The sequence below is a fragment of the Tamandua tetradactyla genome, chromosome 11 (assembly GCF_023851605.1).
Source record: "Tamandua tetradactyla isolate mTamTet1 chromosome 11, mTamTet1.pri, whole genome shotgun sequence".
Lineage (NCBI taxonomy): Eukaryota > Metazoa > Chordata > Mammalia > Pilosa > Myrmecophagidae > Tamandua > Tamandua tetradactyla.
The window spans coordinates 95,904,029-95,920,882 of NC_135337.1; the positions used below are offsets into that span (position 1 = coordinate 95,904,029).

Consider the following 16,854-nt stretch of genomic DNA (forward strand, 5'->3'; position numbering starts at 1 on the left):
CTCCAGAAGAGACCAGGGAAGGCAAAAGACTCGTTTATTGAGCACCTAACTATACACAACATCCCTGTGAGACAACACAAATCCCAACTGTCTCTTCCAGGGGCAGCCAAGGCCAGCAGGAGCCCTGGCTGGGGTCTCTGTGGTGAGCTCTGTGTGACCTTAGGGCCTCTTTCACCCTCTGTGACTGACTCAGCCCAGGCTTGGCCCCAGGGAGTGTCCCCGTCACCTTGTTCAGTGGAGGAGCCCCAGGCCAGACCCTGGGCGGATGGGTGGGTGAACCATGGGGGACCCAGGCCGGGTCCTGGGTGAATGGGTGGGTGGACCATGGGGGACCCAGGCCGGGTCCTGGGCGGATGGGTGGGTGGACCATGGGGGACCCAGGCCGGGTCCTGGGTGGGGGGGAGGACTATGGGGGACTCAGGCTGGGCCCTGGGCCCCGGCTGGGTGTCCCTGGTGCACGGCCCTGCTGGCCTTCTGCTGCCGCAGTGTCTGCCCCACGGCGTTCTTGAAGCGCCGGTTCTTCTGCCTGATCTTGGCCAGCTCAGCCTTGCGCTTGGCCTCCAGGTCAGGGTCCTGGCACAGGCAGGGTCAGAGATGGCTGCTGAGTGGCCAGCCCACCCCAGGGGACCCTCCAGTCCCTACCTCAGCAGCCCCTCACCTTCCCCTCCAGGATTAACTGCTTTCGCTTGTTGATCTCCTTCTTCTCGTCGAAGTTGGCCGCCTCCAGTTTCTGGGGGGGGGGGATAAAGAGCAAGAGAGGCCAGTCACGGGGCTGGGGGGTTTGGAGGGGCTCTAAACCCACCCAGTGTAGGGAGGGTCCTAGCCCTGCCCCTTCCCACACTCACGATCTCACATTCCCGCCGCACCACGTTGACCTGCGTGAGGATCTGCAGCACCTGGGCCTCCTCCACCGAAAAGTCCTCCAGCTTCTTCCCTGTGGGGGGCGGGGGTGTCACAGCAGGAACAGCTTTGGCTGCAGAGTGAGTTCCCCGTGCAGAGGGGTAGGCAAGACTGCCTGGTGATAACAGGGCCCGGGGGCACCTCAGGGAGACACAGGTGGACAAAATCGAACCCCCCTTTGCTCCAGTGTCAGGTCTGACCATGAACACGTTTACTTCTCAGGCCTGCTGCCATCTGTCTTTCTGCCCTGGAATGGTGGTTCCCGGCTTTGGCCTCAGGTGGAACCACTCCAGGGCATGTGCAAGCAGCTCGGAGCCCCTGGCACCACGGTGATAGTCCCACGGGCCACAGAGCACCTGGATGTGGCTGTCCGTGACCCACCCCGCCCCCACTCACTGATCTGCTCCTCGATGGCGTGAAGCAGGTGGATGTCATATTGGGTCACCAGCGTGATGGCTGTCCCCTGCCGCCCTGTGGGGAGCCACCAGTCACTTGAGTGACAGTGACAGAAGGGGGCAGCCTGAGCAGGGTCCCCCCATACCCTGAGGGTGGCTTGGTGTCCTCTCAAGGTGCAAGAGGAGCTTGGGGGACTGAGGAAGCAGCCCTCTTGCCAGCCAGTGTGGCACCGTACACAGTGGCTGATGAAGGTGCTGATGTCCCTCTTTGGTGTGGCTGCCAGGGAGCTCAAGTTAAGTTACATCAGTGAGAAGCCCCACAGGGCCTCAGCCCAGAGCTCATGGCTTGTTTCTGAGACAGTGGCTGGCTCTGAGATGGCACTTGACAGCTGACGAGGCTGTTCTGGTGGGGTATGTGGTGGGAGCCCAGGAAGCATCACATCCTGTCACTGGAGGACGGAGGGAGGCACGATCTGCTCCGGCTGCAGGGCCAGGAGAGAAGAGCTTGTCCCTCTCCAGCCATGAGAAGATCTCCTGGATCCGCTGCCCCTCTCCAGTGGGCTGGAGGCGGACAGAGGATGCCCAGGGCCCTGGGCCAGGGTCCCAGTGAGATGGGCTGGGGGTCGATGTAGTGCTTAGTATCGCAGGACCCATGAGCAGACCCCACCCTGACAGCCCACTCCTGCGGGCCTCGTGAGCTGCTCTGCAGGCAAGGGGGGCTGGGGTATGAGGTGGGGAGGGGGCCATGGGCAGTGGGCCACACCTGTAGGGGACAGCCACCCCATCCCACTTGCAGGGAGACCTGGGCACCCCACCCTGGCGAGGGAAGGACCCCCTGACAATTCACAGCGCTGCCTGTCTGTGGGCTACATCCCACCCCGGGCCAGGTCACGACTTCGCCTCCTCGATGTACAGGGACTGACTGCTCCAGAAGGCCCCTGGTCCCACCCCCTGCCTGCCCACTTGGCAGGCCACCCTCTGCCCTCCCCTCTCCCTTGCACGAGCTGCCCGGTGCCCTGCCCGCCCTCCCGCCCTCCCCCTCCCCCTCCCCCTCACCTGCACGGGCCGTCCGGCCAACTCTGTGGATGTAGATCTTGGGGAGCCCAGGGGTGTTGTGGTTTATGACAACCTGCACTGCGGGAATGTCGAGGCCCCTGCAAGCAGAGGGGGCTCAGATCGTTGGCCAGGTGAAGGGGCTGAGGTTGGGACGCACCCACGCTCACCCAGTGGGAAACTTAAGCCACCGACCCTGCCGTGGCCAGGCTGCCTGTCCTCAGGCCCTCAGGGATGCCACACACTGCCCTGGGGAAGGGGACCCCGGGGCCCTGGCCGCTCACCGGGAGGCCACATCCGTGGCAATCAGGATCTGGTAGATGCTGGACTTGAACTTGGCCAAGGCGGCGAAGCGTTCTTTCTGTGCCAGGTTGGGAAAGCAAGGGGGCTCAGGCCGCATCTCAGCACGGGGACAAGCTGGGTGTGGGTGGGCAGCGGGGAGAAGGGGCAGCAAGGATGGCTAAAAGCATGTTCCCAGCGGAGGGCATGGCCAGGGTGAAGTCCCCGTGGCTGGTGCGGGGCGCAGGGCCCGGCCTCACCTGCTTCATCATTGAGTGCAGGGCCACGGTGGGGAAGCCGAACTTGCGGAGCATCATGCACAGAACCTGGCAGGTCCTGGAGGTGAGGACACACCTGTCAGCCCCTCCCACCCCGTTCCCCCCAGAAGCCAAGCAGGGGGCCCCGCACAGCTCAGGAAGGGGGAGGGTGGCTGGTGCCGGAAGGTCTGCTGTCACCAAACTCTGCCACCCACAAGAAGGAGAGTCGGGAAACAGGCAGTGAGAGAGACCAGTCAGCATCATGTAAGCTGCTGGATCCCGCCGTACCTGACAGCCGCTCTCCAGCCAGCCCTTCACTTTTCTGGTAACTGATATATTTCCTTGGGAAACAGCCAGTTAGAAAGTCTGGCTCCCTGGCATAGGGTGGGGTAGCCAACCTGTCTCGTGCCAGACCAGCCTCTGGTAGGAGCCAATGTGAAGTAGTCTGAGAGGCCCACCAGCTAGGTACGGGCTGGACATCCGTGCATTAGTGACACCCTGGGCCATGGCAGCTTCCCCAGGGGGTTCGGGGCCTCAAGGGCTGCTTGGCAATAGAGCTGCAGAGGGGCTGAGGCATCAGCGGGGCCCAGCCTGCCCTGGGCTGGGTGACCCAGGTTCACGGCCCGACCCTGAGCTTTGCTTTCAGCCAACTGCCTCTATGTGCCCAGACTGTGCCCAGGCTCCCGGGACCTGCTGCCCAGCCCAGGGCTGTGGCCTTGGTGTGGCTGCTGGGGAGAGACCAGGGCGCTGGGGTCCCGAGGCCTGGGCGGGGCAGCCTGCTCACTTGCACGTGCGGGTGAAGATGACGATGGCCCAGTCCTTGTGTGCGTCATGGAAGGTCTGGACCAGGTGGACCAGGTAGGCGTCCTTGACCTTCTCGGGCACCAGCAGGTAGTGCTGCTCCAGCTGCTCCACCGTGCTGACCCTGGCATGGGCAGGGCCGTCGAGCTCAGTTTCTCTCCTGCCCAGCTCGGTCTACGGTTTTGGAACGCCCATGACCCCCCAACCATCCCTCCCACCCCGGGCCCCCGGGACGCACGGGGCCTGGGCCTCCCAGAAGAAGGGCTGGTTGGTGGCCAGGCCTTGCAGCTCCCGGAGCGTGTCGGTCAGCGTGGCGCTGAAAAGCAGCGTCTGCCGCCGGGCTGGCACTGCCCCGAGGATGGCCTCCAGGTCCACGGTGAAGTCGGTGCAGCCCTGCTCCAGCAGCCGGTCGGCCTCGTCCAGCACCTGCCCGGTAGATGGGGGTGAGGCCCATGAGCCAGGGCCGCCTGCCTCCTGGGAGCGCCCTCCTCACGCCAGTCTCAGCTGCGTGCGGCCCCGGCTGCTCGGTCCCCCAGGCTGCCCTCCTCTCAGTTCCTAACACTCTGCTGGGTGATCCATTGTTGCTGGGAGGGGGAGGGGGACGACACGGATCTGAGCCCCCCATGTGAAGGCTGAGCCCGGCCTGGGGCCGACGAGCCAGCTCACCAGGAAGCGGATCTTCTTGATGCTGAAGGTGCTGGAGCTGCGGAGGTGGTCGGCCAGGCGCCCTGGCGTGGCAATGACCACATGTGGCCTCCGGGAGAGCTCCAGGGCCTGGGCCACCATGTCTGTGGGCGGAGGAGGAGCGGGGGCTGGGTGGGGCTCTGAGGACGCTGGGGGTCCCAGGCCCGGAGACCCCCGGCACCCCCTTACCCATGCCACCGACGATGGTGCAGTCTTTCAGGCCCAGCGGCTTCCCCAGAACCCGGAACTGCTCAGCGATCTGGTAGGCCAGTTCCCTGTGGGTGCACAGGCACTGGACTGAGGCCAGCACAGCGCCCGCCCCTGCCGCCCGTCCCCACCCTATTCCAGGCCTCCTCCTGGCCTCCCAACTCATCCACACCAAGTCCCTTTAGCTCCCTCTAACTCCACCCAAACTGGCACCTGCCCCTACCCCAAACTTGCATCTGCTCCATGGTCCCCTTCTCAGTAATGGCCTCGCCAGTCACCCCCGCGCCCAAGCCAGAGAAACCTGAGCACCAGCCTCCTCTGCCCTGCCCAGTCCCCTCCTCCCTGCCCCAAAGTCCCAGCTCTACCCGGACCCCCTCCCTGGCTTGCGTCCTCTTCTCTGCTCACACCTCTCAAACAATTCGAAAGCCTTGGCCTGGCACTCAAGGCCATTCGTGAGCTGCCTCCACCACCTTTTTGTTATCTTTTCCTTACACCCCTGCATAGATACACTCGCGGTTTCTTTGGTCTACACTGCTTCATCCCCACGTGACCCTTTGGCATCCTTCACACAGAGCCTCCCGTGACCCCTCTCCTCAGATCCAATTAAATGCACACCGCCTGGCACTCAGCTTTCACTGCTTGTCACGGGACCTGTCCTTTTTTTTCGTGCCAGTCAATGGCTGGGTCGTACTGAACACTCTTATTTTTCACTGTATGGATCTCTGGACTTCTCTGCTGAGGCTCTGGGCTCGATGCCTGACCCCATTTTGCACATGGGAAAAGTGTGGCACAGAGCAGTGAAGGTATTTGTCCCAGAGAACACAGCGAGTTAATCACACCCAGGGTGTCCGTGGGGGGCTTACCTGGTGGGAGTCAGGACGAGGCAGAAGATGCCGTAGGGGTCCTCAGACAGCTTTTGCAAGATGGGCAGGACAAACGCTGCCGTCTTGCCGCTGCCTGTCTTGGCACAGCCCAGGCAGTCCCGACCTGGGCAGGGGAGGACAAAGCAGCAGCCACATGCTCCACAAACAGTTCCATGCGGCAGTTTAGGACAGCCGGCATTTAATAAGTAGTTACTGCAAACCCTGCTCCAGCCTGTATCCTTTAAGTTCCTGGCACGTGAGCAATCACCATATAAAGGAGAAACCATCACCAGTCCCATTAAATAGAGAGAGATGCTGAGTCTCATGGACTCGCCCAGGACAGAGCTGGTGACTAGAAGGACTGGAGAGAACTCATGTCCACCTGACCCAAGATGCTGTGCTGCTAGCCACCGCCTCATTCTCACTCGTCTGGAGCATCCGGGACTGGGAAATCTGGAATGCCCTCCCCCAACCTGCATCCTACACTCCACAGCGCTTCCTTCACTTTCCTTTTACGCAGGGCCTCAACTTGTTACACCCTAAAATATCCCCCCAAAGGAGCACTAGGCCTACACAAACAACTCTCATTTTTTAACAGGACACTGAGTAGAAAGACTGGGCTGAAAGCAGTAAAAAACTGAAATTCCCAGGACGTCTTAAATGGCAAAACAGAGTTAGGCAAGGAAAGTGGGGAGAAGGACGGTCAGGGGACCACGTGGTCCAGGATCCAGCACCAATTTTGACAGCCTCAGTTTCCTTTTTTGCAAAACAAAGACAGCAGGTCCCGCTCTGCCAAATCCCACAGTACTATTGACAAGTCACTCATCAAACCCGATCTGTGCTTCACATTTAGGAAAGTTCAGAGAGGTTAAGCCACTTGTCTGCAGACACGCAGAGACCGAATCGTGCAGTCTAAACGGTATCGCAGTCCTGGGTGCCTCCGGAGCTCAGGCTGGCCCGGCACGCTAAAGGCTGGTCCTCGCCTCGGGACCGGCCATAGGCAAAGGCTGCGAGAAGGGAAGGGGGGCGGAGAGAGGCGGAGGGTGAGGAGTACTCACCCTCCAGGATGGCGGGGATGCAGCCGAGCTGCACGGGCGTGGGCTGCTTCAAACCCAGCTGCCGACACTGTTCCACGAGCCACGAAGACAGCCCGAGTTGCGCGAAACCTGCCATCCTCGCCGCGAGCATGAACAGTGTGAGCCGCGCTTCCGGCGCGTGCCAATGGCGTCACGAGAACCTATTCGTTCATTGGTTACTCCTCCTTGGTGATCCCGCCCCCTTCAGCTTACTTGACCATTCCCGGCCTCCACCGCCTCTTTACCGCGTGTCCCCGAATGCCAGACCCCAGCTAAACTACAATTCCCGAGATGCCCTGCGAGAGGCCCTTGCGTCTTCCGCCCCCCCTACTTCGGCTTACGAGCCTCCCATTGGCTCAGAGCTCAGCCTCCCGGAACAAGGAAAACTACACTTCCCGGCGTGCTCCGCGGTGGGCGCTTGCTTCCGGCCGACGTGTCCCTCCGGAAGAGAAGCGAGTGAGACTAGGAGATGGCGCCCCCGGCTCCCGGCCCGGCCCCCGGCGGCCCGGGCGAGGTGGACGAGCTTTTTGACGTGAAGAACGCCTTCTACATCGGTAGCTACCAGCAGTGCATCAACGAGGCGCAGCGGGTGAAGGTGCGGCCGGGGCGTGGGTGATCGCGGGCCGCGCTCACTTCTCATAATTTCCCTTCGTCTCCTCGAGGCGGTTTCCCTCCGCTCGCCCCTTCAGAGCGCGCCGGGGCATTTCCGTTGTTCCGTCAGGAAACCCAAGGCGGCACCACTTCCTGTTCCTGAGCGCCCACTCTGCGCCCTGCAGGCGTTTGACTTAGGAGCAATGTGTAGCGCTCTAACGAGGGTCACGGTAAATAACAGTAGTAACAGCGTAACGAACCCTGAGTCCCTTTGCCGAGCGCCCGCTCAGTGCCCGCTGTGCGTTCACCACCTGTGAGGTGGGGATGTCTGTCCTCATTGTACAGTTGACAGCAGCGAGGCTCCGGAAGGAAAGTGGCTTTCCCGAAGCTATCCTGCCCGACTAGTCCGGTTGTTTCTCCCAAAACCCTCTCCTTCACTTGCTTGTTCACGCATTCATTCTTTATTGAGCATTTGTAGGTGTCTTAGTTTCCTTGGACTGCTGTAACAAAGTGCCACAAACTGGATGGCTTAAAACGACAAAGATTTATGAATTTATGAGGTCATAGTTCTGGAGACCAGAAGTCCGCAGTCAAGGTGTGGACAGGGCCGGGCTCTCTCTGAGGTCTGTAGGGGAACCTCTGTTCTGTGCCTGTCCCCTCGCTTCTGGTGGTGGCTTGCCAGCAATCCTTGGCATTCGTCCTCCTCTCTGTGTCAGATCCCCTCTTATGCAAACACCAGTCATGTGTACAGGCTTAGCTTAACTGTCTAATTCACCTATTACAACCTTATTTCTGAGTAAGATCACGTCCCAAGGTGCTCAGGGTTGGGACTTCAATATATCTCTTTGAAGGATGCCATTCAGTTGTGCAAGCATGGCTTGGTCACGGTGGAAGAAGCCAGCCTGGGCCTCTTTATTGTGATCCAAAATGGGGTGAATGAGGGGGAGGACAGAGAATGAGGTGGTTATAGCAGGAGTTTGCAGTTTTTTCTGAAGGCATGAGAGACTGCTGGAGCCCTAAGGCGACAGAGGGCTGAGGAGGAATTTGGACACTTGCCTTGTTTCTGGCACCTGATGGATTCACCTGGTTTCTCTGAGTCGGTGTCCTGGACCTTAGTAAGCTGTTAGGATTTGTGGAAACAACATTTGTGTAGTTGTTGTTCTGTGTTGCTGCTGAAGCAAATTCATACCAACTTAATGGCTTAGAATAGCACAAATGGAATATCTTACAATTTCCGTAGGTGAGACATCTGGCCTGGGTCTCACTGGGCTAAATCAAGGTGTAGACGGGGTATGTTCCTTTTTGGAGACTCTGGGGGAGAATCTGCTTCTAGGCTTGGGATGGTTATGTCAGTGTATCAATTTGGACAGGTTATGGTGCCCAGTTGTTTTGTCAATCAAGCACTGGCCTGATTGCTTCTGGGAGGGTATTTTCTGGATCTGAAGCATTAGACAGTTGATTGCATCTGCAGCTGATTGTGTCTACAATCAACAAAGGAGATTGCTTTCAGCAATGAGAGAAACCTCATCCAATCAGTTGAAGGCCTTGAAGGGAGAACTAACAGGATTTCTGCAGTCAGAAAGAAGAATTTCCACCTCTGCCTCAACCGGCTTCTCCAGGGAGTTCATGGAAATCTTCATTGCGTTCCCAGCTTGTGGCCTGCCCTATGGAACTCAGACTTGCTACCCTACAGCATGTTCCTGTCACGTATCTCTTAATATTTACATTTGTACTTATCCATCCTGTCAGTTCTGCTAGACCTCGGCTGACATGGGCTCGTTCAGGTTGATCCTTGTGGGACTGAGGTGTTTCCTGACTGCCATCAGCTGAGGCCACCCTCCTGCCACTCTCTGGTCCTCCCCCTCCATCTCAGATCCCACGATGATGCGGCAAATCCTTCTATGCTTGGAATCTCCTGACCTTTCCTCCTGCTGAATCCCTTCCGGGTCCCACTGAGCGAATTCCCTGTTGCACGTGTGGTCTGACGGGACCTCCCATGTGAACTGCAGAGCCCCTTCTGTGATGCGTCAGCTGCTTGCCGGTGCCAGGCTCGGGGTGCAGCTCTCTGGGGCCTTCTCTGGCCTCCCATCACCTCCCCTTCTGGGGCCTTCTCTGACCTCCCACCACCTCCCTCTGGGGCCTTCTCTGGCCTCTGGGGCCTTCTCTGAATCCCACCTCCCCGCAGTTTGGACGTGTTGGTTGTGTCTGTGTTCTGGGAGTGAAGCCCCATTGTAGACGTCATTTCCCCAGGACCCGGGCTCGCTGGCCCCTAGCTGTGGAACACAGGCTTCTGGGAGTAAGCATCGCCTGGCTGGTGCCTTGATTTTGGACGTCTCCTGACTCAAAACCGTGAGCCCGTAAATTCCTGCTGTTTAAGCTGGCCCAGTGTGGTGTTTGTTTTAGTAGCTGGGAAACAAGAACACGCCGTGATTGTGTTTGGCTCCCAGCCGGGAGCTTGTATTCCTCTCTGCTCTGCTCTCTCTGGGACGGGCCAAGCCCCTGTACTGCTTTGAGCCTCAGTTTCCCCTTCTGTCAGACGAGGTAATGGCACCTATATCTAGAGTTGTTTTGAGGTTCGGAGTCGCATTCAAGCTCACCTTCCAGGGCCCCCTCTGACATTGAAGTGAACTTGCCGTGCGAATCTTCTCACTTCATAACACGCAAACCTAATCTCAACCCCAAAGTGCAATGTCAGTGGGGCCCGTCCTGTGGGGAAGGGGCTGCAAATGCCCACTTCTCGCTGGTGGCTGCTGGTGGCTGGTCTCTGAGCCGCTGGCCTGCTCCATCATGGGGGGACACTGAAGACAGGTCAGCACAAACTGAGACCTCCCTGGTTCGTCCCGAAGAACATGGTGCTGTCTTCTCTTGGCCGGTCACTGGGAATCGACACTGGGGCCATGGGCTGCCCAGGAGCCTCTTGGGCGCTCTGCGGTGGGGGGAATTGGCCCCTGGAAAGATGTGTCCCCTGGGGCCTTGAACGTAACTTATTTGGGAGTAATGAAATCCTACTGGATTGGCCTGGCGTCCCAGAACCCGGCGACAAGAAGTTACGGGGAACGTGGGGAAAGAGGAGACGGCCACGGTGGGGCAGAAGCAGAGATCGGAGCGACACGGCCACGAGCCCGAGGACGCCAGCGACAGGTGGCAGCCCTGGAGGCAGGGAGTGGCCTCTCCTTCCCTAGACTCTGGGCTCTGGCCACCATTTCTGGTGGCCCGGCACTGAGTGCACACTTCTTGTGAGGAGGGAAGGTGTGTGGGCCAGACAGCATCTTCCCTGCTCCCGTCCCGGTGCTCCGCGGCCATGACCTGCTCCAGCCATGCCTGTGCCTCACCAGCATGCCGCTCCCCTGGGCACAGGCACCCCACCAGCCCACCTCTTCCTGCTGGGCCCAGCACCCAGATTTCAGTCTTTGTCCAGCTTCTGCCAAACTGCCCGCCCTCACCCCCTCTGCTTGCTCAGCGCCAGCGCCTCATGCCCTCCTGCCCTGGGAGATGAGCCCAGCCCAGCCTCCCTGCTGCCCACTCACGTCCCATTCCCAGGGGCTGTGAGGCTGTGGGAAAGTAAGCGCTGAGGGAAGTCACGAGGGCACCACAGACTCCAGCAGTCATGGAGGTCCCTGGTCTATGTGTCTGACCTCTGAGGTTTTCTTTATCCTGCTCCTTGTGTTGGTCCCTGAGCTCCCACCCACCTGGCTTTGCTGGCGTCTCGGTGGTCCCCAGGTTGGCGGTGGGGCCCATTTTGTGGCCATCCCCTTGCAGCCTGCTCCCCAAGGTGTCTGAGCTTGATGGCCTCTGCTCTAGAGGCGGGTGAGGGGCCGGCCAGCCTCACCAAAGCTGCCCTCCAAGGGGTATGCGTGAGTCACTTGTGTGTAGACTGCCACTTTCCTGCTCACACCCAGGACCCCCGGCCGACCCCACACTGGACAGGATGGGCTGGGAGCCAGCACTGGGCTGTGGGAGGCCAAGGCCCCAGCTCGTTCTTGCCTGGTGGCGAGGGCCCATTTGCATCCACATGGTCCTCTCCTGGCCACAGAGACCCAGAGTCTGACTCAGCCCTGGTGCTCCCGCTCTGTGCCTGGGGAGGGGTCTGGCTTCCCTGCCTGCCGCCCCAGGGTCTGTGCCAGGACACCTCTGCTGGCCCCAGCTCAAGGCAGAGCCCCTTGCTGCAGCCCAGGGCCCTGAGAGGTTGCCCTGAGCACTTGTGGGGCTGGAGGTGTGTGACCCAAAGCCCACATCTCTGAAAACAGCATTCAGTGGCCGAGCTAAGCCCTCCAAGAAGCTCAGCTGCCTGCGTCCAGCCTTCCTCGTGTCCACTTGTTGTTCTAAAACAGGTGAAACAGGGTGCACGGGTAGTTCAGTGGTAGAATGCTCGCCTTCCATGCAGGAGACCTGGGCTTGATTCCCGGACCACGCACCTAAAGAAAAAATAGGTGAAACCAAAGCAAGGCGGAAACGGGCCGACCCTGAGCCCAGCACCCAGCTGTGTTGCAACCCCGCCCCTCCAGCGCCTCCTGGCCTCCTTAGGCTCTGGGCAGGAATCCTTCCAGAGCCTTCTTCCCGCCTTTGCAGATGCCAGCACGCACAGGCCCCCCCATCCCAGGGCCTTACTGCTGTCATCTGGTTTCTAGCACAGGCACCCTGTCCCCCTAGCGTGTCTCATGGGGGGTGCCGTCGTGGCTGGGGCGGGTGTTGGATGTGCTCTGCCCTCGCCCCTCACCTGGGAGGCAGGGAGCCACTGACTGGGGTCCCTCAGCGGAGCTGAGGCCACGGGGCCCACATTGGGTGCCCTGACCCGCGTCTGCTCCCACAGCCCTCAAGCCCGGAGAGCGACGTGGAGAGGGATGTCTTCCTGTACAGAGCATACCTGGCACAGGTGAGCACAGGCCACACTTGCCAAGGCCACGGGCAGATAGCTGGGAGGGAGTACGAGGCTGGCAGAGGGTCCCGCGGTGAGCTGGGTGGCCTTTCGTGTCCTCCGTGCAGCTCAGGGGGTGACATCACAGGGCCACCTGCGTTTCGGGGGGTTGGGGTGCACGTGGAGACCTGGGGTGCTGGCTGCCCCCCAGAGGAAGTACGGTGTGGTCCTGGATGAGATCAAGCCATCCTCGGCCCCGGAGCTCCAGGCCGTGCGCAAGTTCGCCGAGTACCTGGCCGGCGGGAGCCAGAGGTGAGGCCGCTGGGCGAGGGACTGGGGCCGGGGCAGGGGGGTCTGCAGCCCTCGGCCGGGCCTGAGCCACCGTGTCACGCAGGGACGCAGTTGTCGCCAGCCTGGACCGAGAGATGGGCCGGAGCGTGGCGGTGACCAACACCACCTTCCTGCTGATGGCTGCCTCCATCTATGTGCACGAGCAGAATCCCGACGCCGCCCTGCGTGCCCTGCACCAGGGGGACGGCCTGGAGTGGTGAGGGCCCGCCCCGACAGCCGGGGGTGGTGCGGGAGGTACAGAGGCCCCGGGGACCCCCCTGCTTGGCCAGTCCCTCCTCCTGGGCTGCTTCCACACGCGGGGAGGGCCCCAAGGAAGCAGGAAACAGCCCGGGGCGGTGCACAATGGGCTGAGGTCTGACCCCGCTCCGCTGGCCGGCTGTGAGGATGAGCCGGGCGCCCTGTCTTCTTCGTTGGGGGTGGCCGGGGAGGCTGAGCGCACAGAGGGAGCCCTGATGCCCCCTTCCCGCAGCGCGGCCATGACAGTGCAGATCCTGCTGAGGCTCGACCGCCTGGACCTTGCCCGGTGAGATGCCTGTGAGGGGCCTGGGTGGGGCCCGGCTGGCCACTGGCCTTCTTCTCCCTTGGGTCTCGGTCTCCCCTCGTGCAGCAGAGTGGATTCCACACCAAGCCCGGGAAGTGGGGTTCCCCTGGTTCCCCCTGCCGCACCCTTATGATGCAATGGGCTCCGCTGCCCAGGCCATGCCTGCAGGCCCAAATGCCCTCGGGACAGGGGTGGGGGTGCTGGGGGCGGGTCTGGGGAAGGCCACCCACAGCCCTGAGGCCCCGCCTCCCGTCCAGGAAGGAGTTGAAGAAGATGCAGGACCAGGATGAGGACGCCACCCTCACACAGCTGGCCACTGCCTGGGTCAACCTGGCCGTGGTGAGCCCAGCCGCGGGTTGTGGGGGCACTGGGGGTGCTGGGTCTCGGGCAGCCCCCTGGAGAGCTGTGAGGTGGGAAGCCCAGAGCGTGTAGACACTCCCCGTCCCCAGGCCATCCCTGCTTGGAACGCCGATGTGAAGCCCTCCCCAGCTGGGCACCGCCTGGCTTCTCCCAGCTCCCCTGGCGTGGCCTGGTTTCCAGAGTCCGAGGGAAGAGTGGGGGCTCGGAACAAAGCCATGCACCCCCCCCACCCCCCCATCCCCAGGACACGCTGTACCAGTTGGGCTGGCAGGGTCCTCTGTGGGCACTTCCCGGCAGCGAGCGGGCTCTCCCAGCTCAGGTTGGCACTTGTCCCTGCGCCCCCTGCCCTGCTCTCCTTCACCATCTCCCCAGCGGTCACTCTCTCGAATGGCCTCCCAGAGGCTCTGCCTGCGTATCCCCCTTGTCCTTCAGGGCCAAGGGCTCTGGCCGCGTCTGCCTGTTTGAAAGGACAGACTCCACGTGCTCCCTGTGAAAGCTCAGATGGTTCCCCAAGCACATCACTGTCCCTTCAGCAGGGAGTGGGCAAGCCTCCTGGGTGGCGAGGCCCCGGGCAGGGCGGCGTGGGGCTCCCCTGCCCCCCAGCATCCCCAGGAATAGGTCCTGCTCCACACAGCTGGAGGGCCTGGGGGTGCAGACCTTGGGGCTTGGGTCCCCGCTTCATGCATGGCGTGCCAGAGGGTGCCGGGCGAGGGATCTTCACGGAAGGCGGCCTCCCTGCCACAGAGGGGGCTGGCAGAGCCTTCCAGGGTAGCTCGGAAATTTCCCTGAGGAGCAGTGGGGCACCCACCCCAGAGGCTCGGCCTGAGGCTCTGCTCCCCGCAGGGCGGTGAGAAGCTGCAGGATGCCTTCTACATCTTCCAGGAGCTGGCCGACAGGTGCTCGGCCACCCTGCTGCTGCTCAGCGGGCAGGCCGCCTGCCACATGGCCCAGGGCCGCTGGGCCGACGCCGAGAGCCTGCTGCACGAGGCCCTGGACAAGGTGTGTGCCTGGTGGGGGTGCAGGGGGCGGCTGGGCCCGGGGTGGGGGGCGCGGGGAAACAGTAAATGCAGCTGTGGGACCCCCGCGGGTTGCCTGCCGAGGGGGTGGGCCTGGGGGGGAGGGTCACTCTTGCCCTGCAGGCTGATGGCGGCTGCGCCCAGCACCTTTCTCCTGCTGCCCGTGGTGTAGTTTGGCATGACTTGGCCTTCGGGATTCCGAGTGTCCCCCTACATGGGCCCCACGGTCCTGGCTGGGTCCCCTGGTGGCTGATCCCCTAGGACAGCAAGCTCACCCCCACCCCCTGGAGGTTCTAGAAATTTCCAGGCAGCTGGGCCATCACTGTGTCCAGTGCTGGGGAGGGGACAGCATGCTTCTCTGCTGACCAGCTGCCCAGGCAGGCTGGGACGGGGAGGCCTTGGTGGGTCTCATCTCCTGGTGCCCCAGGGCCCCTGGGGTGCAGTGGAGTGAGGGGGCCCAGGGGAGCAGGACCCCCACGCAGCCTGGTCTGCCTTGTGTTCCCAGGACAGCGGGCACCCAGAGACCCTCATCAACCTCATCGTTCTGTCGCAGCATCTGGGCAAGCCCCCTGAGGTGAGCCCCATACCCCGCCGCAGGAGACCCCTCACCCTGCTGTGGGCCAGGGGGTTAGGGATACAGCCTGGGGCTGGGGGACCCCGCTAGCCCCTCAGACAAACTGCTGCGGCTCAGGTGCACCGGGTGGGCGCAGACCCCCACCAGCAATCCCCACCTGGGCCTGTGGGGCAGGGAGGACTCAGGAGGGAGCTCGGACCCTTCTCCAGTTGCTTCCCCCTCCCGGCCAGGAGATTCTCTCACCTGCCTGGGGGTGCTTCCCAGCTCTGTCCAGCACCCCCACCCCATGTCCATGTCACCCCACAGCCCCGGGCGTCTTCCAGGCCCCCTCTTGGGCCCCCTGCCCCTGAGGGTCCTCTGGGATGGGCGTGGAGTCCAGCATGGGCTGAGGAGACAGGGCTAGGGGAGGCATTACCCGCCTGGGGTCGCTGCCTGGCCCCTCCTGGCTCTCCCTGCCCGTCCCTGTGTCACCCAGCCCCGCCCCTCTGCAGGTGACAAGCCGCTATCTATCACAGCTGAAGGACGCCCACCGCACCCACCCGTTCATCAGGGAGTTCCAGGCCAAGGTGAGCCCACCCCTGAACCCGCCTCCAGACCCACGGCCTACCCCCACGGCCCGCCCCGGCCCCCTCCCACCGCCGGCTCATACGTGCCCTGTCCCAAAGGAGAACGACTTTGACCGCCTGGTGCTGCAGTACGCCCCCAGTGCCTGAGGCCCGAACCTGGACACACCCGGAGCCCCCAGCCCCCCATGTCCTGGCAATAAACAGTCTGCTCTGGGGACCCTGGACTTGCTGTTGTGTCTGCCTCGGGGAGGGTGTGGGGGCAGGGTTCAGAGGGCCGCTGCTCCGTCTCCAGGGCTTCGGGGCAGAGTCTGGGGTCCACGGTCCGTGAGCCAGCTGCACAGATGTCCCCAGCCCCTCGCTGCTGCTGGTGCCCCCCACCCCTGCCGATACACCCCACCACTGCAAGGGCCCCCACTCCCGCGCTGCTGCCAGTGCCGGCCCTCCCCAACCCCACTCCATGGTTGTGAGGCCTCGAGAGCTCCCCCCAGCCACCCCTGGAGGCCAGGAGTCGAACCCAGGAGCCCTGGTGGCCTGGAGACAGTGGGGGTCCTCAAGGATGCCGCCCACAGCCCAGCCACCCTTATTTCCCTGGGGAGTCACTCGCCCTCCCACAGCGCAGCGTGGACAGGATGGCAGGGAGGGGGCCGGGCTGCTCAAGGAGGTCACCCTCTGAGGCCATGGCCGGTCTGTGAGCTGAACAGGGTGCCCTCTGCCTGGGGTTCCAGGCAGGCCCCCCTGCAGGGTCGGGTAAGCCACCTGCACGTGCCACCTGACCCAGCACGGCCTTCCTGCCATGGGGATGGCCACTGGAGCCCCGAGCTCTGCCCCTCATCCCTCAGTCCCAGGCTGGGAATTGCAGTGTCCCCACCCCACTGCAGACCCAGCGCGGCCTCCACTGCCCTAGGCCCTGCCCAGCCCTTGAGCCTCCCTGTTCTCTGGGGAACCCATGGTCAACAGCAGGCTGGAGGGTCACGGAGGTGAGACCTGGCCTTGGGGTGGAGGCAGTGCCCCTCTCTGTCCCAGAGCTGTGGCGGCCACACGGTGCCCAGGTGCCTCGGGAGGTCCAGGGCTGCCCCGGACCACGGCGGCAGCAGTCACGTCCCTGGCCTCTGGCAAGGCTGCTCAGCCCCCGTGGGATCCCAGCCCTCCTAGAGTGCGCTCAGGAATGGCAAGTGGGGTGCAGGAGAGCCTGGTGTTGCTAAGGAGGACGGGCTTGAGGGACCTTGGGTGGGGGTGGGGGTGACAACGTATGGAGCTTCAGAAGGGGCCGGAAGCCTGTGGTGGGGTCCGCAGGTGCCAAGGCAGGAGCTGTCTGCTCTGGGAGGGAGGCTGGAGCAGGGGAGCAGGGTGGAGGGTGGGCGGGGCAGGGCTGCGGGAGGGCGTCAGGGTCCAGGTGAGGTGTTGCTGCCATGGGTATTGGGGACCTCAGTCCCGGCTCCCTCTGGCCGCTGTGGGGTGGAGGGCAGAAGCCACAACCCACCAGGG

General features: G+C 62.5%; 2 protein-coding genes across 5 annotated transcripts; one reads left to right on the forward strand and one right to left on the reverse strand.

The window, feature by feature from the left end:
- Positions 1 to 17: 17 nt before the first annotated feature.
- DDX49 (DEAD-box helicase 49) lies at positions 18 to 7,226 on the reverse strand. 2 transcript variants are annotated; one of them, XM_077122106.1, is made up of 13 exons: positions 6,498 to 7,226; positions 5,440 to 5,563; positions 4,559 to 4,644; positions 4,352 to 4,473; positions 3,924 to 4,111; positions 3,669 to 3,809; positions 2,888 to 2,963; positions 2,633 to 2,709; positions 2,352 to 2,449; positions 1,297 to 1,371; positions 846 to 934; positions 659 to 730; positions 18 to 573 (listed from the first exon to the last, which is right to left on the reverse strand). In XM_077122106.1, exons 1-13 carry the CDS (start codon positions 6,625 to 6,627, stop codon positions 418 to 420), a joined length of 1,434 nt encoding a protein of 477 aa, XP_076978221.1. In that variant the 5' UTR covers positions 6,628 to 7,226; the 3' UTR covers positions 18 to 417. The 2 variants fall into 2 exon arrangements, with proteins under 2 accessions (XP_076978221.1, XP_076978223.1); XM_077122108.1 differs by lacking the exon at positions 1,297 to 1,371.
- On the forward strand, positions 6,921 to 15,586 carry COPE (coat protein complex I subunit epsilon). 3 transcript variants are annotated; one of them, XM_077122126.1, is made up of 10 exons: positions 6,924 to 7,110; positions 11,917 to 11,979; positions 12,110 to 12,273; positions 12,356 to 12,508; positions 12,782 to 12,835; positions 13,111 to 13,192; positions 14,057 to 14,212; positions 14,735 to 14,803; positions 15,295 to 15,369; positions 15,469 to 15,586. In XM_077122126.1, the coding sequence occupies exons 1-10, from the start codon at positions 6,985 to 6,987 to the stop codon at positions 15,514 to 15,516; spliced, it is 990 nt and encodes a 329-aa protein (XP_076978241.1). In that variant the 5' UTR covers positions 6,924 to 6,984; the 3' UTR covers positions 15,517 to 15,586. The 3 variants fall into 3 exon arrangements, with proteins under 3 accessions (XP_076978243.1, XP_076978241.1, XP_076978242.1); XM_077122127.1 differs by having other exon boundaries at positions 6,925 to 7,110; positions 12,173 to 12,273; XM_077122128.1 differs by lacking the exons at positions 14,057 to 14,212; positions 14,735 to 14,803; positions 15,295 to 15,369; positions 15,469 to 15,586 and adding an exon at positions 13,458 to 13,721 and having other exon boundaries at positions 6,921 to 7,110.
- The last annotated feature ends 1,268 nt before the right edge of the window (positions 15,587 to 16,854 follow it).